Here is a 23,482-nt window from a genome sequence, read left to right on the forward strand (position 1 = left end):
CCTTCGTTTCTTTCTTTCTTTCTTTCTTTCTTTCTTTCTTTCTTTCTTTCTTTCTTTCTTTCTTTCTTTCTTTCTTTCTTTCTTTCTTTCTTTCTGTTTTTATTTTGAATATTTTCCCATAGTTATATATTTCATGTTCTTTCCCTCTCCCCAGAGCCCCCCTAACCCCGCTTAGCCAATGCACAATTCCACTGGGTTGAACCCAATATTTCTGCTGTAGTCTCGAGAGCCAGGCTAAGTCTGAATGCAAAATCTGAGCACTGGCATATCATTCAGGTAGAGATGTTTGACAGGCAGTTTAAAATGAGGGTCTGGGATTTGGGGGAGAAGTAAGGGTTGGAAATAAAGGGTGCTGTTGTCATTGAGTCCATAGTTCAGGTTATTGGAATTGATGACAATATCAAAGAGTGTAAAGATCAGAGAGCTAAGGAATGCTGTTGGCATAAGCCCATATTTAAAGAATTCTTGTAAATTTCTCCAATAATTATCTTAGAGAAATGTGCAAATATATCACAATATACCTAGATTTTGAATCCAAAGAGAGACATATTTCAATAAGGACAACCTCACTCTAAGGAATGTGGCAATAGCCAGATAGGGTCAGGCAGCCCTGAGAGAAAATTAGACATTTGTCTACTTTTGTTTTTTTTAAACCCTTACCTTTTGTCTTAGAATCAATACAAAATATAGGTGCCAAGGCACAGGAGTGGAAAGGGCCAGGCAGTTGTGAGTTAAACGACTTGCCCAGGGTCACATAGCTAGGAAGTATCTGAGGCCAGATTTTAACCCAGGACTTCCTGTCTCTGGGACTGATTCATTATGAAATTTATTCAAGATTGGTCATATTTTGTATATCTCTTTCAAGCTAGGAGCCCTGACATATACTTAAGACCTTAGAATATTACAATATTCTGGGAATATTACAATCTACAGAGCAGAGCCTGCAAAATTCAATCAAGTGGCACAGGGATCACTGAACCACTTACCTTGGAGCCACTATCAGAATTCCCATTATGTAGCCTACTTTTCTAGGAGCCACCTATCTAATTTGATGAATTCTTTTTCACCAAGTCAGGACCCAAATCACCCTGGAGGTCACTGGATCTCAGATTCACTATCTTTTTGCTTTTAAGATTTGGTATTCTTTTGAGTATGAATTTAATATTTTTCTTTATTTATTAGGAAAATAATCAAATAATTTCTTGGTGCAAGCCCTTAAACCCAAAACCAGTTAAGCAGGGGTTCTTAACCTTTTCTTGTTTCATGGACCCCATTTCGTAAAAGCCTATGGATCCCTTCTGAGAACAATGGCTTTTAAACAATTGAAGAAAATGGGGCATTTCAATTAAAGGTTGGTGAAAAGAAAGATGTTACTTGTTTCCCATCCAAGTTTACAACCTTCTGAAATCTATCAAGAAGACTTCTTGAAGAACTATGGACTTCAGGTTAAAAAACCCTGAGCTAAAATGCAGTCCTGAGAAGCAGAATGGCTCTTTTGGGGACAAGAAATGGGGCACAGAAAAAAAGGAATCATCCTTGGCTACTTTAATCTTCCTCCCCAACAACAACAACAGAGTCAAACTCAGACACAGACAAAGACACAGACACAGACACAGACTCAGACTCACATGCCCCTTAAAAACAATCCATTGAATCCTGGTTATGGGTAGTGAGATTCTGGCAATGAGAAAATGATCTTTCTTTGCCATAAGTTCTGCCTTTTGTGGGGTTCTTGAGTTGAGAAGAATCTAAATCAATGACCTAGACTGAGGGATTGGGGTGGGATGATGGTCATCTTCCAGATCAAGATGGTTGCTTGGCCATTTGTCTGGTTTCCCATGTGGTAAGGTACAATATACCTGGGAAAGTAAACTGCTTGCTTCAAAAAATATTGCCCAGCGCTCTGACTTTATGGGAATTTCCCTTCTTTGTAATGGTCATCCAACCCTATTTACATGTGGCTTTGCAAGATACCCTGGGACATTGTCTTGTCCTGGCAATGAGGGAAGCCTTTTGATACGAGAAAAAGGCATATAGGTATTAAAAACTGACTGAAAACCAATGAAATTTAATCGGAGGCATGAGGGATCCTTGGTGCAAAAAAAGTCTAGAAACCACTGACCTAAATCCATCTTTTTAAGTGTTGAGGAGCTGAATGAGTAAAGCAAATAGAGAAACAGGAGGAGATTAAAAACAATAACTAGAATCTAGACACACCTCCCCATTTTTTTTTGAGCCTAAGATGCCCTCTGTGGTGCCCTAGGCTTCGAAGTACATGTCTTCCCCGAACTTGCCTCCAGTGGGAGCCCGGCTCCAGCGGCAGGACGGAGGGATCATTACCTCTCTAGAACAGCTCCATGAAAAAATCAACGAGATGAGAGACGTGTTCAACTCGCTGGAGAACAAGGTAGACACCCATTTCTAATATGTGGGGTGGGCCGTGGGCTGGCCATTCAGAGAGGTCTAGAGGAAGCAGAAAAGAGATGTTAAGACCCAAATGACAGGATTTACAAGAATAGAGGGGAGAGACTGAAAAAATGAAAACATGTGAAGCGCTTTGCAAATCTAAAAGTGCTCTATAAATCTGATTACTACTAATAATAAGTGATGAGGTGCTAAAAATCTTGAGAGAATGAGGACTCTAGAGAGATAGTCTCAGGGGTTTAATGGTAAAGAAGATGAATTTTTCATCCAAATACCTGGTGTTTGTAAAGTATCTTATTGAGAAGTGCCACCAGGGTAACTAGTACCTAATGGGCATGTTTACCAGGTACTTGAGATATTTACTGATATATAAGACAGAATTTGGAAAGAAACAAGACGAAAGACAAAGGGGCTCCATTGTTAATAACCAGTTTAGAATCTAGTGTTCCCATACTAGTGCAGCTAACATGAAATACTATTTATTCATTTTTTGTTTTAAAAAATCCTTACCTTCTGTCTTAGAACTGATACTAAATATTGGTTCTAAGGCAGAAGAAGCAGTAAGGGCTAGACAATGTGGGTTAAATGACTTGCCCAAAGTCACACAGCTAAAGAAATATTTGAGGTCAGCTTTGAACCCAGGACCTTCTATCTTCTGGCCCAGTACTCTATCCACTGAGCTAGCTAGTGGCCCCATGAAATACTAGTTAGTCATTCATTTGGAGACTTAGTATTTTATCAGTGAGGAAAAAAATCCTTTCTTTCAGGTAGGCATGCTTCAAAGTTGCTCTTTGGCTTGGGGTTTGGGGTGGAGGTGTGGAGGAAGTATAGGCCACATGAAAACGTTTTTGACTGTGAAATCTATTTCTGTCAGACAGTGGTTCTATAATATTTTTTGGGCCAAGGATCCATTTGAGCTCGAGTAAATTTCAGGGATTTCTCCCTTAGATATAGATACATATTTATTTTGCCTTTAATGCTATACAGTAACTATCTGTTTTGTTTTGCTCTTTGCCTTAACAATAATTAAGTCTATATAATAAAAATGCTATGTCAGAAACAGTTTTTTTTTATTTTGAGTTGATTCTGATTTTGATTTGATGCTTCGGTCTATCTTAAATGACCTCGGAAGATTGACTTGCATGGGCAGTTTGCCATGTAGAAATCTACCACTGAGATGGATAAACTATTAAACTAAAACACAGTTGATTATATCCTTTTATATGTATGGTTGCTGTTTCCTGGTTCCCATTATTTTCCTTGTCCATCATGCCTCACACATATGACAGGTCTTCCTTTCTCTCCTTGAAATTACCTCTTTGGTTTCAATTCCTTATCCTGCCCCAGCATTATTTTCAAGTTCTAAGAATCCTCCCATGAATCCCAGTGGACCTCAAAGTCCTAGAGTATTTGTTGGGCAACATTTCTTTGGGAGAAAATAATAGTTGACATTTACATATTACTTTAAGGATTACAACATACTTCATGTATTTTATCTCATTTAATCCTTTCAACAATATTGGAAGGTACCAATGCAGGTATTATTATCCCCCATTTTACAGATGAGAAAACTGAGCTTTAGAGAGGCTAAATTTAAAGTCTTACAGTTAGAAAGCAGAGAGTTAGGATTAGAACATTAGTTAGTTCCTCAGGTCTTCAGGTGCTAAGCTCAGTGTTCTTTCCATTTCATTATGAAGTCATTGCAAGAAATGCCATTTTAAGTTGGGACCATTCGTTTCATTTGTTAGGATTGCTCAGATTCCTAAAGTGTTTAGAAATACAGTGATCTGTTAAAGCTAAATGAACTCTAGTTCTTCCTCCTTTACAATAAAGGAAACATTTGGGATATTTTGTAAAAAAAAATTAGAAAGTAGGTTTTGGACAAGTAATTCTGAGGATTTCTACTAAAAATACTTTTCTTCCCATCAGTGAATTTCTTTCATACATATGAAATGGATAAAACTGAACTTTAAAATATCCCATTTTCTTCAGAATTGTTTACCAAACTTACAATTCAGACATGGAAATAAATGACTATAGCTACAGAATTCCACATACTCCAACAAACGTTTGTGGAAAGTGATTATCACCTTTTACTCCATAGCCCTTTGCTTCCAAAAGTATTTTCATGTTCTTTGCTTTGTAAGAACCCAAGTCGATTTAAAATATGCAATTCCAATTATTACTAGTCATCTAGTTAGAGACTGGCTATTCCTATCCAATAATTAACTTTGGAGTCTCCCTCGACCCTGCTTCTTTCATTCATTGGATTATGGAATTAAAGCTGGAAGGAGTTTCAGAGGTCCTCTAGTCCAATCCCCTCATTTTTAAGGAAACAGACCCAGAGAGGAAATTAGAACTCAGTTCCCCTAGTTCCACGCTGTGGACTCTTTTCACTGAATCATGAGAAATAACATCAGTGGACAGTCTTTCTCCTTGTTTAAAAAAAAAAAGAAAAAACCCTCAGAAACAGCTAGCTATTTCACTTTCCAATTTTTCATTAAAAATTATTATGAACTTATTAAATATCAACATTTCAAAATATACAAATATTTCCATTTTCAAAGAATAGAAAAATAGGTTTATTTCCATCCTGCATGCCAACCAGTAACATATTTTCAAATCTACTCTCTGTGCATTTCACATAAAAAATGTACCAAACACTCTTCTTCCAATGTCAGTGTTACTTTTCTGTGAATTAAAAAAATATATATATTTAACAATTAAAAGACTTTAGGGGTTTAGAAGTACAATTCATCTTTGTAAACACCTTTCTGTTCTATTATGAGTTGTAACATGCACACTATGGAGCATCGTCTAATTAAACAAGATTATTACCTCTGGTCATCCAAACTTTTGTTAATAAGGAACAACTAAGATCTAGAGGGCTTTTTATTTTTAGACAGAACATGAGGTACACTAGAAATTTACATTAGGGACTGCAAATTTATTGTGATTAAACATTTTTTTTACAGTACCATTAATGCACCAGCAGGACTAGAAGGATAAATATGTGTATACATAATATATTATTCTTGTTCTCCTTTTAACAAATTACCCACATAATTCATTCATCAGTTCAGATAATCAGGGTTTTTCTTGCTTCTTAAATGGATATTAATTGCCATATGCTGAATTTTTAGATTACTTACTTTTGCTTTTGCTTTTCAATATTCTTAAGTTCTAAAATGAAGGGATACATGCTCAAAACATAGCAAAGAAGGTAGGTCTGACCATCTTTTCTACTTACTTTGAAAAAAGAGTCTATCTCTTGCTGTGATATTTCAAATGCCTACACTTGTGACATTAACATGATCTAGAGAATGACATTAACATTAACAGTGCCAAGATATATAGTTCTGGGATGCTATACTTAATTCAGGAATTGAGGTTCTCCCCCTCCTCCAGGGATATGGGCTGCTTCTAATAGTCTCCAAATCTTTTTGAGCTTTTTGGGATTTATGATAGAACTTGGTCAGAAAGAATTAAAACTAGGGTGTTTATGCATTCAACTTGCATATGGTAAAAATATAGAGGAAGTAGAAAACTATCGTATTGTCAGAGGGAATCATTTTTAGGAATCGTTCTTCTTTCTCTCTACCCACAATCCTTTAGTTTACTGTTTTAATGATTTTTAGATTACCAGGAATCCCAGACTTGCTTGTTTGCCTCATTAAAGAAGGAAAATCAGGAGCTGCATTTATATATACTTTCTTTATGATTTAGTTGCAGGCATTAGCCTCTGAACTCAAAACTGGTTTCACTGAAGCAATGCAGGAACTTTCAAGAATTCAGCATGGAGAATATGCTTTGGAAGAGAAAGTTAAGAGTTGTCGGTGCACAATGGAGGAAAGAGTATCAGAGATGAAGAATTCATTAAATTATTTCAAGGTAGGTACACCTTTCAATTTTCCCTTTTGGGTTGTGTTTTTTGGTCTTAATAATGCAAGTAGGAGATTTGCCTTTCCCAGTAGTCATCTAGATAAGAGTTTCATTACCGTTAGAGTTTTGACATAAATCATGGCCATAATAGAAATAGAGCCCTCTTTCCTGGGATTAGGATGCACTTTTACTCAATGTACCATTTAAAATTTATGTTTATTCTCTTCTTTTAGGAGGAACTTAGCAATGCCATGTCGATGATCCAAGCCATTACCACCAAACAGGAAGAGATGCAACAGAAAATTGAGCAACTTCAGCAAGAAAAGAGAAGAGAGTCTCGCAAAGTGAAAACCAAGTAAGCGACTTGAAGGGAATGGTCAAACATTCAAAGCACTGGATACTTTAGTCTAATCTAGCAAAATGTTGAAAGTGTTTTCTATGTCTAAGATACTTTTTCTGATCTGGGAACAAATACCTTCATTTTTGAGATCAGAGAAGTGAGCCCCAGTGAGGATTTGGAATATGCCATAGATAGAGGCATGATAAAAGAGTGATGGAGGACTTTGGCTGGCCAAACATCTGTTATCACTCTCTATCAAAGCAAAGCAGATAATGCTTTCTTAATTTGCCTTAATGATCATTTTATTCTTCAAAAAACAAGAAACTACAAAGGGGAACTTATATTATGAATAGTTCTTCCTAATGAAGAGGAAATGATGGAAACCTTAAGAGAAATGTACTCCCTTCTATTTTCCACTCTGTCTTGGAATTTGTGGCAGAAGAGAGGGATAGTCTGATGTGTACACCAGATTTTGGGAGAATAGATTCTGAAGTTATGGGAAAGGATAGGTAGGGTCTCATAGCCTAAATTCTAACTAGGAAGTCATATCATAAGGGATGGGAAAGCTCATAAGAATGAAATTCAGAATATACAAATAATTCTGATGAGGAAGAAAAAGGGGAATTTTCTAAAGAAAACAATGTAGATACACAGGGAACTCAATGACCACAGAAGATTTTGAAAAGAAGTATACAAAAGATGGAGGCAAGGACAGGTAATGGAAGATGAATACAAAGGAAAGAAGGAAGGAAGGATGTAAGAAAGGAAGGAAGGAAGGAAAGGAGGAAGGGAGGAAGGAAGGAAAGCAAGCATTTATTAAGCACCTCCAAAAATATGCCAATTTTTGCTTTATAAATATTTCATTTGATCCTCACAACCACCCTGTGAGATAACTGCTATTATTATTATTATTTTATAGTTGAGGAAATTGAGACCAATTGAAGTCATGACTTGCCTATGGTCACATAGGTAGTAAGTGTTTACAGAAGAGGAATATTCAAGAAAGATCTTGTAACCCATCAGATTCAAATCAGTAAAATAATAATTAAAAACTTTATAAGTCAATATTTCTTTCAAATCACTTTTAAAAATAATGATTTTCCCCCCAACAGGTGCAGAGCAAACCCTTGGTATTATTGGTATTCTCAGATCTTTTGGTAGAATGGTTATTTCAAAATTCTTTGTTTTGGTTCCTGTATTGCCATTCCTCACTTCTGAGGTGAAAGTTACAAATATAAGCTGATTTTTTTCATTCCCCAAAGAACAAAGCTTTGTTAAATATTTTGAATACTTTAACCTCTAGAAGAAGAATAGGGGATATAGATAATGAAGGCCTGACCATCCAGAGTCCCTTCCTCAGAGTATGTGCACAGACTGAACTACTTACTGCCAGCCCTTGTGGAATAGTCTATGGAGATGATTTCCAGGGAAGTGTGAATCATATACTTTTATGAATCTGGAGGAGAAGCTGTAGGTTATCAATGAAATTTTTTAAAATTTAAAATCCTTACCCTCTGTTTTAAAATCAATACTGCATATCGGTTCCCAGGCAAAAAAAAAATGGTAAGGAATGGGCAATGGGGGTTAAGTAACTGAGTCAGGGTCACATAGCTAGGAAGCGTCAGAGGTTAGATTTGAACCCAGGATCTCCCACCTTGAGGTTCTCTATCCGTTGAGCCATCTAGCTGCCCTCTGTAGGTATCAGTTTTACCATCTGCTCTATATATCCTACTGCCTGCTTTTTCATCTTGCAACTTAGCTATAGGGAAAATAGGACACAGATGAATAACAGAAAGAGTAACTAGTGTTGTAATTAAGAGCTGATCTTTGGAAAATTGAAGTATTCTTCTGGAATAACATTTTTACTTTATGGGGGCAGAGGGCTAATAGTCTAAACTGCCGGCCTCCAAAGCTGTTAAAATTGGTACTGATTGTATCATTGTTTCCTTTCCCTAGAAAAACACAAAAGGAAGAGCATGCATCTCCAGCTGGACCTGCACCTACCCAAGGTAGTCCTTTCCGCTCAATCAATATTCCTGAACCTGTTTTGACAAGTGAAGATTTTACAAATATTTTGCCAACTCAGGCCTATGAGAAAGGTACAGTTTGCAATCAGGCTGAATTCTCTGAGTGATTTTGGGTTTTACACTTAGGTTTTTGGTGACTGTGAGAAATGGCTGCATTCTCTCCATCTCCATTTCTCTATTAGCAGAGAGTACATTTGTGGAAGTTTCCCCCTCATGTCGTTGAAACTGAGGAAAGTGTTGAGGGAATCTAAGAGCCTATGACTTCTTTCCTAATTTAAGCTTTGCTTTTTGGGAAAAAAATATGACCTGCATATTTCTAAATGAGCAAGAAGATAACTTCACAAATATGAGAAAGTGACATTTAACTGAAAGTACAGGCTAAAATCTTTTATATGGGTTCAGCTAACTAAAAAAAAACTTTTATAAACCCACACATTTTCACAAGTAGGGAAGTGCAATGAGACAGAAATTTGTCTGAAAAAGATTTTGCAGGTTGAGAGGACTGGCAGTTCAATATGAATCAGCTGTGTGATATGACAGCCAAGAACATGGATGTGATCTTTGCAGCCTTTAGAGAAGAAAGGTTTCCAGGATAAGGAAACTGATAGACCCGCTGGATTTTGGTCTAATCAAACTAAATCTGGAGTGTTGTGCTCAATTCTGTGCACCATTTTTAAAAGGAAGAACACTGATAAACAAGGGAGTGATTTGAGGAAGTTAACTAGAAAAGTGAAAGGTCTCAAAATGATATGCCATATGAGGATTAGTTGAAGGAACTGGGTGCAAGGTGGGACATGATCCCATCCTCCAATATATGATAAGTTCTCACATGGAAGTGATATAAGATGTATTCTGCTTGGCCTCAGTTGGCAAAACAAGGAGAAATGAGTAGAAGTTGTAGAGACAAATATAAGCTTCATAAAAAGAAAAAACTAACAATTGATACTTTAATTAACTAGCAATTAAAAGTATGGTTGGTCTGAGTAGCTAGGTGACTCAGTGGATAGAGAAGCAGGCCTGGAGACAGGAGGTCCTGGGTTCAAATCTAGCCTGAGATACCTCCTAGCTATTTGAACCTGGACAAGTCACTGAACTCCAGTTGCCTAGCCCTTACCTCTCTTTTGCCTTGGAACCAACACACAGTATTGATTCTAAGGCAAAAGGTAAGGATTTTAAATTTAAAAATATAGCTAGTTGCCTTACGAAATAGTGAATCTGCCTTCCCTGGAAATCTTCAAAAAAGCTAGAGTAGGGGAGGATGGTTTGCATGGATAACCCCAGAGATCACTTTAAAATCAAATATTCTGTACAGATATATCTAGAGTTATGTCTGCTTCTTCCATTGCTTAAGTTGTGGAATTCAAATCAAGTACAGTGCCATGTATGCAGTTGGTGATAGATAATTGTTTGTTTCATACATCAGTATTTGAAAAGCCTATTCATTTGTTGGTATGGGCAGTCATATGATTAATGTAGATTGCAACTCCTATATAACCTAGTAAATGTTCTTCAAGAGTTGCTTTGGCTGAAAAATACATCATCCTGGGGCCATCTAGGTGATCTGCCTCTCTAAATTTAGCTATACTGGTTCTCAGATAATAAGTTTATTCATTCTTCCTTGGCCATGGGCTCCAAGTTCTTCCATTTTGGTGTAGGACCTGCCAAAGCTTACATTTTACTAGTATAGCTTTAGGGCCTCTGATTCACTTCCATACCCCAATGAGGCATCAAGGTAGATTTATAGTTGAGGCATAGTGAAGCAACTAATGAAAAATTTACCCAGTCAGTTGATTTGATTTTTTTCATTGTATCAATCAATTATATGCATCATGTAGATTTTGCCTATAATTTATTCAATCTAGCCAGACAAAATCAATATGCCCAAGGCCCCCATGAAAATCTAAATCAACTCTATAGAAAATGGACTTTGTTTTATTATTTTAAAAATTACATGAAATGTAACTCTTTCATTTTATCTTCATTTAAGTTTTATGGGAAGCTTGAAAATTCTGAGTACCTGAAATGTGGATAAATGTCTGTGGTCTTTTCACTTAGTGCCAAGGAAAGCAGAAGGAAAGGATGGTCAGATTAGGAAAAGGAATAGGATGGAATTAGTGAAAACTTTGTTTTTTAGCACATTTATAGAGCCTCTGTCTTGGTATAGCTACCTCCTCTCTGGAAAACTGACTCGACCAACTGAGGTGGGATTTTGGCATCTTAAGGTTGTGCCTATAGCGTACAAAGGGGAAGTTTTATAATCATGTGAATTGTTGAATCCAGTGAAGACAGTTGATCTTGATAATTTAAATTCACTTGAGGGAGGGTATTAAATTAACCAGTTAATGACAGTTCTCTTCCCTTTGTGCGATACAGCTGTAATTATAGCTATTCATATGGAGCTTAACTATAGCTAGGTTGATATGAATTTGAAGAGTGTGTCAAGGAAAGGAATCCTAATATGGACTGTTGTAGTTTAGATTTAAATTCAAGGCCTCAGAGTGAAAATTTCAGAGAGGGTCTTCATTACTCAGTATCAATTGAAAAATTTTCCCTTCATACCCATAGTTGCTCAAATGAGTGAAAAACTTTCTATTTTTTTTACAGTCCCAGAATCCAGACCAGTTCATGTAGCAGACAGTAATGTAAAAGGAATAATGAGTCCTGGTGAGCATAAAACTTTAATTTTTTAAAAATTCATTTCTTCTGTTTTTATATTACCACATTTCCCAAATATATTCCTTCTCTTTCCCTTCCCTAGAAAGCTATCCCCTGTAGCAAAGAACAAAACAGAGAGAAAAAGTAGTTCAGCAAAACCAAAAACACCTCAACTAAGTCTGACAATACAACATACATGTTATATTCTTCCCTGTTACCTCTCCAAAGAGAGAGAGGTGCATTTTCTTATCTCTGTTCAGGGTCAAGCTTGGCCTTTCCAATTACACACATTCCAGTTTTATTTGGTTTTGTTTTCTCAATTTACATTGTTCTAGATTTCGCAAAAACTGTTTTCCTGATTCGGTTCACTTCACTTTGTATCAGTTCATAAGTCTTTCCTTGCTTTCGATATTCTTCATATTATTGTTTCTTACAAAGTAGTAATATTCCATTACATTCATGTAGCAAAATTTATTTAGCCGTTCTCTCGTCTTTAGGTATCTACTTTGTTTCTAGTTCTTTGCTACAAAAAAAGTACTGCTATAATTATCTTGGGGTACATGCTTATGGGAACATTCTTTGATTGTTCCTGGAGTATTTCCAGTAATGGGATCTTTGGACATTTTTGTCCCTTTCTTAAGATAATTCTAAATTGAGTGTAAAGAATTTTAATTTGTCCTTTCCTCTCCCTTTATCCTATTATCCCCTTTCCTTTCTTTCCTTATCACCAAAACAGACACATCAAAATTTGGGCAAGGCAAAGTTTCTATAATTTATAAAAGCTATGTAATAATAATATTTAATTGAACTTAGAGTTATTAAAATAGCTATAATAATATAAGTAATAAATAGTAAAGAATGAGTCATTATAGAATGGATTCATAGTTCATTCCTAATGAGGGAGTGTTAAGAAAACATTTATGATAAAATATTTTTGACTTGTCATCCACTAAGTCAAGTGAAGTCAATATTTATAAATTAAGTGCTCAGTATATATACCAGGCACTGTGCTAAACTCTGAGAATACAGATACAAGCAAAAGTAAAGGCAGTTCTTTCCTTTAAGGAGCTTACATTCTCATGAGGGATGAACAACATAATAAAGAGATCTAGAAAAGGACCTTTGGAGAAGTTACTCACTTTGGGGCATGGGAGAGAAAGTTTGGAGTCAGAAATGGAGTTAAAGAAGTGTATGGGCAGAGTGCACTTCTAGTGTAAGACCGCCAGGGGCAGTATAGACAATAAAGGAACATTTATCAAGAAGCCAGAAATCAGAGTGTATATAATGCAGCAATATGTTCTATTTGGGCAAGATCTATTTTTCAGCAGAATATTAGAATTGACAATCTACCCTTTTCCCCTCCCTTCTTGGACTTATCATAATTTATCATGAATGTTGGGCCTGGATCCAGCCTCAGACATTTTCTAGCTGGGTAACCCTGAGCAAGTCACTTAACCCTATTTACCTGAGTTTCCTCATCTATAAAATGAGCTGGAAAAGGAAATGGCAAATCATTCCAGTATCCTAGCCAAGAAAACCCCAAAAGGGGCCACAAAGAGCCAGACATGACTGAAAAATGACTGATCAACCAAAATAAGGATGCTTCTGTTTAGTTTTTAAAGGTCTTTACAACCTGGTCTCAATTTATATTTCCAGCCTCATTGTACATTACTCTCTCTCCTGATCTCTGTGATTTCAGGTTTCTCTCTGTCCCTTGTGCATGACATCCCTCCCATCTCCTTGTGTTGTCTTGTCACTTCTATCTTACAGAATATCTCTTGTCCTTCAAGATATGGCTTAGAAACTACATTTCACATGAAACCTTTTATGATCCCTCCAGTGCTGGTTCCCTCCCTCTGTTTATACCAAATTTAACTACTTGTATTTATTCTTTTTATATTTCTTTATTTGTGTATATATATATGTTTATATATATATATATCTTCCCCCACTAAAACATAAATACTAAAATGTAAAATATCTTGAGGTTAAGGATTATTTTATTCTTCGTATTTATATCCTCAATGTTTAGCACAATGCTTAAGACATAACAGGCATTTAATAAACCCTTGTTGATTGAAAATAGAGTCCATTTTCTGTGAGCTTTTCCCTTTTTCTAACTCTCAAACCCCATGACATCATTGTTCATTCTTTTCTTTACTACAGTCTTTGATAAAGATGTGGCCCTTCTTTTTGCCAAGACAAACTCGATGCCTGTACTCTTCATCCAAAATTTCTCCTCTTCTCTAGAAGACTGCCCCTCCAATCAGCTCCTGTCTTCTCTTGTTCAGTCTCTTCCTCTCTATTGGTTCCTTCCCTGTTATCTACAAATACATTCAAGTTTTGCTCATCTTCAAAAACCCTCCTGTCATCTCAAACTATAACCCTATATTTCTTCTGTCTTACACAGTCAGATTCCTGGAAAAAAGCTGTTTATACTTAATACCTCCACTTCCTTTCTTCCCACTCTTCACCCCTTTGCGATCTGGTTTCTAACCTAGACACACAATTAAAACTGCTCTCTTTAAAGTTATAACTAACCTCTTACATTCTCAAGTTGATTGCCTATTCTTTTTTCATATTATAAAACTATTTTATTTTACCAATTACATGTAACAAGTTTGTACATACATTTTCCCAAGTTATATGATCCAAATTGTTTTCCTTCCTTCTTTCCCTCTCTCTTCCCTGAGCTGAAAAGCAATTTGATCTGGGCTATACATGTATTATTGTGCAAAACATATTTCTATATTAATTTTTTAAAACCTTTACCTTCTGCATTAGAACCAAAACTTGGATGTATTTGTGTATATTTTGCCTGTGCCTCCAATCTCTACCAACTCTAATCCATCCTCTGGGCAGCTGACAGAGTGATCTTCCTAAAGTACAGGTCTGATCATGTTTTCTTTTTACCAAAATACTCCTTATAACCTCTAAGAATAAACATAAATTCCTCTGTTCTGGCATCTAAAACCTTTCAAAACCTAGCCTCTACCTACCTTTTCAGCCTTATTATGCCTTACTGACTTTTAGACCCTCTCTGGTCCAGGCAAATTGATCTTCATACTGTTTCTTAAATAAGGTACTTCATTTCTTGTCTTATTCCTTTGCACTGGAATGTTCACATGCCTTGATGCACCTCTTCCTCACCTCTTCTTTTTAGAATCCCTTGTTTTCTTCAAGAATCAATCAAGTTTTGGGGGCAGCTGGGTAGCTCAGTGGAGTGAGAGTCAGGCCTAGAGACAGGAGGTCCTAGGTTCAAACCTGGCCTCAGCCACTTCCCAGCTGTGTGACCCTGGGCAAGTCACTTGACCCCCATTGCCCACCCTTACCACTCTTCCACCTATGAGACAATACACCGAAAGTACAAGGGTTTAAAAAAAAAGAATCAATCAAGTTTCACCTTTTAATGAGGACTTTCTTGATGCCCACCCCTCCAAATCATTTTGTATCTCTCTTGTTTACAGGGTCCCAATTTACATTTCAGGAGTACTCTGTCTCTGAAGGCACACATTGTCTTTCCTGATAGAATGGAGTTTCTTGAGGACAGAAACCCTTGGGTCTAGCACAGTGTCTGGCACATAGCAGGCATTTAATGTTTATTAATTGATACAATATGAAAAATGTGATGCTTGAATGGAATATTTTGTAATATCCAAGGGAATTGGAACAGAAATACACTTAAAAAAGGGTTGTCTCCCTTTAAGTTGTAAGCCTTGAGGGTCTGAGAGCATGGTGTTGCCCTTGATAATGGTAGAGAAGGTAAAAAAAACTTTCCCGATTTCTTTAGTTGAAAGTGCTCTCCACCCAATCCCTCTAGTATAGTTTATTTTGTGACTACTTTGTTTATTTTACTTTTATATTTACTTTTCTGTGTATGTGATATCTATCTCCTCCCCTACTTCCTGATAGAATATAAATTCCTTAGAAGGGCCCATTTCATTTTTGTCTTTGTATCACCAATGCCTAGCTCAGTCCCCAGTATATAGTAGGTGATTAACACTTGCTTATTGATTGAATGATGGGGAAAAAAATGGTCGAGTTTCAATGCATCATTTTCTATTTTTTAGGAGTGAATGCAGCAACTCCTGAGGCAGAAGAAAACCTCAAGTCTTGCTTATCTGCTGATGTTCAGACCAAGGGCCCCCTGACCCCTGGGCTGTGGAGACAGCCCAAGGACAGTAAGGAATGGAGTGAGGAGTATGGATCCAAGGATCACTCCGATAAACCAAAGGAAGCACCCCAAGGGAGGCACAGCTCTTTAGAGAATGTTTTATGTGAAACATCTTTATCTGGTAAGTCTCATGTGGAAATGCTGGATGAAAAACATTTTTTAAAGGCAGGGCCACAATTCTAGAGTCCAAATTTCTTGGATTCTGGTCATCTCAGAGGAACTTGCTAACTATGTCTGGCTTTGATTGTTTTGATATTTAATAAGGATCTGCTTGGACTTGTAGCATATTGATGAGGGAGCTCTGTTATATTAGTTTCTCCTCATTAGTTATCTCCTAAGGATCAGGACTGAGCCTTCAGTGAAGTTTGTACCCTCTTAAACATTCAGATCATGCTACTATTATTATTCTATTACATTCCGTGGTATTTACTGAGTTCTTGGTAGTTGCAGGACAATGAACTTTTTTTTTACTAAAAATAAATATAGGCCAATCACATTTTGTATCTCAATTTGAGTTAATCCAGTAATGGATCGCAAACTCCTGCATAATTATTCATATGAAAGATAAATATATACCTATATGTTCATGTTTTGCCTGCCTGAATAGCACTATGGATTCCAGTTATAGCAATTTTTAATGCCTGTCTGAATTCCCCTTGGACTTGTCCTCATCTATTTGTTAAGCCAATCATTTCTATGTTGCAGTTCTATTGCCGGTCTTCTTTGCCAACTTTCTTTTGTCTTGACAGATGAGTTTGACCTATATACTTCTTCAGTACTCTGAGAGTTCATTATTTCATCATTAAAGTTATTCCCTCCACTGAGGCAAATTGTAACCTTTTTCTGATTTTGGAGATGTCTGTGAGTGGTTTTGGCTTGAAAAAAAAAAGAATTACAGCAAACATATAATCAGTTCTCTTACTTTCCTCATCTATAAAAAGAAGGGGTTAGTTGGGCTAGATGACTTCAAAGGTTCCTTACAGCTTTAAATATATTACCTTATGATTCTGAGATTTATATCATATTTGAAGTCTTTCCATTTGGGGAGAATTTGACAGTTCCACACTCTGCAGACATACCGCATTAGCCCAAATATAGTGTGACATTCCCCCCCCCCCCAATCTGTACCTTTGAAAGTCACATTTGCACTATATTCGAGCACTTCCAACTTTGGAACCATAAGTTGTGTATCGTGTGCCTCAGCATACATACAAAGCACGGCTGGCTCCTGGGGGAGTTGGGAAATGCTGACTGAACACCTGTTTGTTCTGATATACCATCAAATGTCATCATTAATAATAAAGGCACCAAATCAGTGTTAATTAAAATTACTGGAAATGAGAAAACTAGAATGACCGTGATGCTTGCAGTCACAGCTAACAGACAAAAACTGACTCCTTATATAATTTTAAGGCATAAAATATTACCTAAGGAAAAGTTACCATCAAGAGTGATCTTTCGTGTGCAGGAAAAGGGATGGATGAATGAAGAACTTGTGTTAGATTGGTTGAATGTGGTCTGGGGGAGGTGCCCAGGTGCATTGCTATGTCAGAGAGGAATATTCGCTCAGGTCACCAGACTGAAAATGGGAAGAAGAGAATTGTTGAAATGTGCATGGACTGGGCTGCTCTTCTGGAAGGAATGACGTCGCATTTACAAGTGTTAGGTGTAGTCATTAATAAGCCCTTCAAAGATCATTTGAGGAAAGAAAAGAACGAGCAGATGTTGGCTGGAAACCATGAATTTACTCCATCAGGAAAAATAAAGAAACTGTTGGTCACTGTATTAGGGAACTGGATCAAAACCGCTTGGGACAAAATCTCCACTGAGTCCACTGTGCTTGGATTTCTAAAATGTTGTATATTGAGCAGTATGGATGGTAGTGAAGATGATGTTTTGTGGGAAGAAGAGGGTGACGGCGATGACACAAATGATGTTTCCACTTTGGGACATGTAGAAATAGAAGAGGAAGGAGAATATGATTAAATATTGGAAAGTAGTTTCTCACAAGTATCTATAAAAGTAATACATATTTAATAAAAGTGTTGGCATTATAACTTCTTTAACTTGTTTTCAGGATCTTGAATAAACTTCGAATATAAAGTGCCTGCATTATTCATGAGTTTAAAGAAAGTTGTAATTTAAAAGAAAAAATAATATGGGTGTTTCCTCTTTCTGAGTTACCCTTCAAAATACTTGGGATCACACTATATTTGGGGTCATATTATATTGGGGCTAATATGGTAAAACTTTAGTAGAATATGACCTAGTTAAAACTTAGCCTTTTTGATCTGGGATGATGGTCCTCCCTCCCCCCTCCCCCCACGCTTTTCTCACACTTCCTTTATTGATGGGTTCCCTTCCTTTGGCTATTAACAGAACTGATGAGTTGAAATGTACCTCTGAGAACATCTGGCCCACCTCCCCATCCCCCAACCCCAATTTTGTAGATGGAGGAATAGAAGTATGGAGGAGAGTGACTTGCTCTTGTTTACATGATTAATGAGTGGCAGAAAATAAACATGTGACACATGGATGGTGTTGTATTTTCCATGACTAGTTGAAAGTGTCATAGAACTCCAGAATAAGAGAGGTACTACTACCTTCCAAAGAGAAAGTGTGGGGAAAAGGAAATGGTATCGAATTGTTTCTGATTTTGGAAAAGACTTAGAGAGTCATATAAAAAAGTTTACGAACACTGAGTAGTGGGTATACTTGAATGAAAGTTTAAGTTGTTTTGTTAAGGGAAAATATCAAAAGGGAAGAAAGCATTATGCTTTTGGTTATAAAAATTCTTTGGGGTAGTAAAAATGAGGAAATATATAAGCTGTAGAGAAGAAACTTGCAGACTCTTCCTAGCTATATAACCTTGGGCAAGTCATTTAACTCCCATTGCCTAGCCTTTACCCTCTTCTGCCTTAAAACCAATACATAATATTGATTCTTTTTTTATTATTATTATCATGCAAAACACACTTCATATAGGCCATTGTTGTAAGAACACACTCATACAAAACCAAAATCCCCAAATAAAACGGTAAATACGCTGATGTGAAAAATAGTATGCTTCATTCGCATGTGTCTGACTCCTACAGTTCTTTCTCTGGAGGTTAAAAGCATTCCCCATCATAAGTTTTTTAGAGTTGTCCCAGATCACTGCATTGCTGAGAGTAGCCAAGTTTTCACAGTTGATCATTGTACAATATTGCTGCTACACAGTTTTGATTCTAAGATGGAAAGTTAAAAAAAAAAGACTTGCTAGGAGGACAAAATACACTATAGAGAAGAGGAGGTAGAATTAAGAAAGATAAACATTTTAGTTTATAAGAAAATAAAATGCAATGAATTTAAAGTGATGATTTTTTATTTAATGGGAAAATTTTGGATATGTTTATATGTAAATACTCTTTATTTAAAAAAATAAACTATTCTTAGCATAAAAATGATTCACAACTATCTACCTTGGATGATTTAGTTATTCCCTTAACTATCTGGATATTTCTTCTTTTCTTTTAATTTTAAACCCTTAACTTCTGTGCATTGACTCATAGGTAGAAGAGTGGTAAGGGTAGGCAATGGGGGTCAAGTGACTTGCCCAGGGTCACACAGTTGGGAAGTGTCTGAGGCCGGATTTGAACCTAGGACCTCTTGTCTCTAGGCCTGGCTCTCAATCCACTGAGCTACCCAGCTGCCCCCTATCTGGATATTTCTACTAGGTTGTGAAATCCATTAGGACGATGTTTTAAAAAAGTGTTTTTTTTCTTTTTATTATCAACTTAACTAATATGAACAAATATGAATATTTTGATATTCAAAGAACAAGAAAATAACATTTTATGTGAAACTGAATTTCTGCTATGAACAATTTTTGAAATGTATATATTAAGTTGAATACTATATAATATAATTGCCCTCCTTGTGTCTCCTTCTGAACTTCCATTGTTCTTTTCTGTGTATTTAAAAATACTTGACTGATGTTTTTTCTTTTCTTATTTTTTTTGCATCATCATTTCTACCCACTCATTTCCTTTCCTCCTGACCCAGAGAGATTTTCTCTTAGGACAAATATAATTAAGAAAAACAAATCACTACACCAGCTATATACCTCATTCTGTATTTCCATTCCATCACATTTCTGCCAAGAGGGGCCCAATGTCTTCTTCACTGTGATTTCCCCTCAACTCCAACCAGAGTATCTTCTACACAGCAGATGCTCCTGAAATATATTTTTGCTAAATTTCTCCAAATGTTAAGGAAACATTTGTAAATGTAGTCCTGTTGCTTTATAGATAGCTGAGCAAATAAGCATCATTAAGCTCCAAGTGGTGATTTATTGGCCTAAAATAAACTTTCAGCTTCTCTTCATAGTTTCATACATTTCAAATAGGAATACAACTCACTCAGCTAATATAGTCATTTAATAAATGCTGGTTGAATCTGACTGGGAGTTGCAGTATAGATGGAAATCTACAGATGTTCCAATCCTCTCAATTAGTCACAGATTTTAGGTATTAGAGTAATTTCTGTTATGCTTTCTAGTAAGCAGTAAAATTAACTTCATTTCTCATCATCTTTCCCTTCCCCATTTTCCTGTTGAGAAACCAAAGAGAAGATGCATGGTTCATATGCAGTCAGAAGGAAGGGCTCCCTAAAAAGATATATTAAATGCATAATATGACTGGACAAATTGTCTGAAGCAAAATCTGAAATTGCCTACAAAAGAATCACAGAATTAGAGTGTAAGACCTAGAAGATACACAGACAAATCATTTCATTCTCTTCCCTCATTTTATAGATTGAGTAGGTAGGTGGCACAGTGGATGGAGTACTATACTTAAATTCAGAAACACTCATTTTCATGAGTTCATATCCAGCTTCAGACACTCATCATGTGTGACCCTGGACAAGTCACTTAACCCTGTTTGCCTTAATTTCCTCATCTGTAAAATGAACTGGAAAAGGAAATGGCAAACCACTTCAGTATCTCTGCCAAGAAAACTCCAAATGGACTCACAAAGAGTTGGACATGACTGAAAATGACTGAACAACATTTTATAAACCCCCAGAGGTTGAGTGATTTGCCAAAGGTCACACCTCTAGTCAGTGGCAAATTTAAACTAGAACTAAGTGCTTGATATGAAAATGAACAATATTTAGTACTATGATACTTTTTTTTAAAGACTTAGGATGATAGAATACTCAATGCTCTGTGAATTCTCCCAATGAGACAGTTTGTATTATATGAGTTTTTCAGTAATAGAGAAATCCTTAAATATCAAGTTACAATATCCTGATTTTTTTCCTCCAACTGTTTTATTTGGGTTAATTTTTAAAGCCAAAAGACAAACTGTGGCTCTGGAGCTGCTTGAATCTGAAAGGAAGTATGTCATCAATATATCTCTGGTCCTGAAGATCAAGGCAACATTCCAGGGATCTGATGGGAAGAGGAGTACCAAGGAAAGAAGGTATCTTTGTTACTTTGCCTTTTGAGCAATGTAAAAGTTAACCTGCCCTAGTAATCTCTCTCAATTATGTGATTCTAGAGTGGAGGCAGTGGCAGCATACTATTCTCTCCCCCATAGCCTTCCTCAAAAGTAACCCCACAATAGAGGCAATAAAACTAGTCTCCTGGTTCTTCTTCAGCCTTGGCCTGTATCCATGTAGATCATGAAAGGACCAATCAAAACAGCTGGCTGGGTATTATTTGTTTTCTACCTTGTAATCTACATGTCCACTATAAGATCTAGTTTTCTTTTTCTCCTCTTGGGATGTGAAGTGGGATTAGATGGCCATCCAATGCTACAAGATTATTTGCAGGTAGCGGGAAGGGACTTCTTGTCCTTTGTATAGAGAACTCTGGGTATAAAAATGCTCTTCGATCATGCTTACAAAAGGCAGTTTAAATTCTGACCTCAAATGTTTCTTCTCGTACATTCCAATACACCAGGGTGGTGGGAAGTATGTGTGTGTTTGGAGTGGGGAGGTTTCAAGTGGGCTCAGCCTATGCTAAAGGCAAGAGAACCCAGAAGAACCAGACATCTGCTGCCACAACACAAGTTATATAAATATGTAGATCTTTGCTTGGCCCTTGAATAGGAAATAGAGCTTTGTGCAAGTCTTAGAAATAACACAGAGACTTTCATTTTCATCTTTGCCCAGTAGCCAGCACAGTGCCTTACACTTAGTAAGGCATAATAAACATTTGTTGAAGTCAATAGAGCACTGCAGTCTGCAAGCTATGGCTTTGGATACAAACAGATGATTTCTATTAGCTGGGCAGCAGAGAGCTGACAAGGGGTCTTCTAACTGCTTCCCAGCAAGCTTCCATGTTAATTCAGCACAGGAGAGAGGCTACAAAGCACCACTAGGTGTCACATATCTAAATGCTTTCTGTTAGAGACCCTGGCTAATAATTCTGCCCTATTGCACCATGAGGTTTTTGGAATGACCAGTGGCAATATTCATGTAAATTAACTTATTATTAACATGAATAATAATGAATATTCATATTAATTAATTGCATATCCATCTAAGATAGAAATCAGAGCAGATTGGAATCTATTCCTAAGGATCCTTGAATATTGTGGTCTATACTAAAAATGGAATTTAAATTTAAGCCATAACTGGTGATCTTTTTTTTTTTTTTAAAGTTTAGTCATTCTCCTATTTAGGCCCTTTATTTGAGCTCTTAAGAAGACTATATTTCTAGGGAACACTGTTAGAACTAGCCTTTGGGAAAGTAGTCAAATAGTTTATTTTTGATGTTCCTTCCCTTATTGGCAGCTTTTATCCTGCTACCCTACCCCTAAGTTGTCACCAACATTTTAATCTACCACAGACAAATGGTTTCAATGATGTCAAACAGATTTGTAGTTTGCTAATTCTTATTCATGCTCTTCTCTTCTCAAGTCCTTGGTCCTTTCACTCATCTACTCTCTCTCTGTCTCTCTGTCTCTCTCTGTCTCTCCCTTCAACCTCTCCCCCTGCCTCTCCCCTCTTTCTGTCTTTCCTCTCTCTCCCTCCCTCCTTCTCTCTCTTTTCTTCCCCTCTTTCACACTCAATATGCTTTTTTCTCCCTCTTTCTCCTTCTTTGCCCCTTAACCCTCTCTTCCTTCACAGAAATGTGAGATAGAGGAAAAGACATGACTTTTTTTAGATCAGAGTAGATTCCTTTTATAATACTCCCCTTCAGAGGCAAATGAAAGAATAAGGAAAATCTCAAATTCATCAAATTTTTTAGTTTCTAGCTTTAAATGCATTATCCAGTTTTCCCAAAGTAATTATGTTCCACATAACCATTAAGAATTACCTATAGGGTAATACAGCTGTGAGTATGGTCTTAGTGCTATTATCAGATAAATATATAGAAAGAAGAAAAATAGCTTTAATAGTCAAATTTGAAAAGTTTAAGGTTTTTTTTTTTAGATTTTCCACAGAATTTCCAGTGAGCAGAGCTATTTGTTTACCTATGTTCCTTTTGTGAGGCAAGTCTTTGTGAACTTTAAAGCACAATAAAGATAGGAATGATTCCTTTTCAGGTTGCTACAAAACTAATATTTGTAGAAGACTTTAAAGTTTATAAAGTACTTTACCTACATTATCTCATTTGAGATATAAAGTTAGTATTAAAGTATCTCCACTACTTTACAGATGAGAAAACAATGACAGCAATTGTGGTCAAACAGGTAATAAATATCAAAAGCAGGATTTGAACACAGTTCTTCTATTTCTAGCACTCTATCTACTTTCATTTCATTTAATGAAATGAGAAATCCTAAATATTTATAGAAGGTTAGTCAGGCAACAAGCTTTAAGACAAAATAAGAGGTGCAACTAGTTAGTACAATGGTACAAATAGCTCTAGAATTGGGAGGACCTGGATTCAAATATGACCTCAGATATTTTCCAACTGTGTGATCTTGGGCAAGTGTGGAGATCTCTTTATCATCTCTGATAATCTGATGACAGTTTAGTTGATAA

The 23,482-nt window shown here is 36.5% G+C and overlaps 1 protein-coding gene across 1 annotated transcript in view; it reads left to right on the plus strand.

Moving 5' to 3' along the window:
- ARHGEF33 (Rho guanine nucleotide exchange factor 33) overlaps positions 1–23,482 on the plus strand; it is a 56,455-nt gene that overhangs the window by 2,216 nt on the left and 30,757 nt on the right. The window contains exons 2-8 of the mRNA XM_044660632.1: positions 2,264–2,407; positions 6,151–6,315; positions 6,540–6,661; positions 8,603–8,745; positions 11,278–11,337; positions 15,399–15,623; positions 20,838–20,967. Of these exons, the coding sequence (XP_044516567.1) occupies positions 2,264–2,407; positions 6,151–6,315; positions 6,540–6,661; positions 8,603–8,745; positions 11,278–11,337; positions 15,399–15,623; positions 20,838–20,967 (989 nt within the window). The remainder of the gene's footprint in view (positions 1–2,263; positions 2,408–6,150; positions 6,316–6,539; positions 6,662–8,602; positions 8,746–11,277; positions 11,338–15,398; positions 15,624–20,837; positions 20,968–23,482) is intronic.

This window comes from Gracilinanus agilis, chromosome 2 (genome assembly GCF_016433145.1).
Source record: "Gracilinanus agilis isolate LMUSP501 chromosome 2, AgileGrace, whole genome shotgun sequence".
Lineage (NCBI taxonomy): Eukaryota > Metazoa > Chordata > Mammalia > Didelphimorphia > Didelphidae > Gracilinanus > Gracilinanus agilis.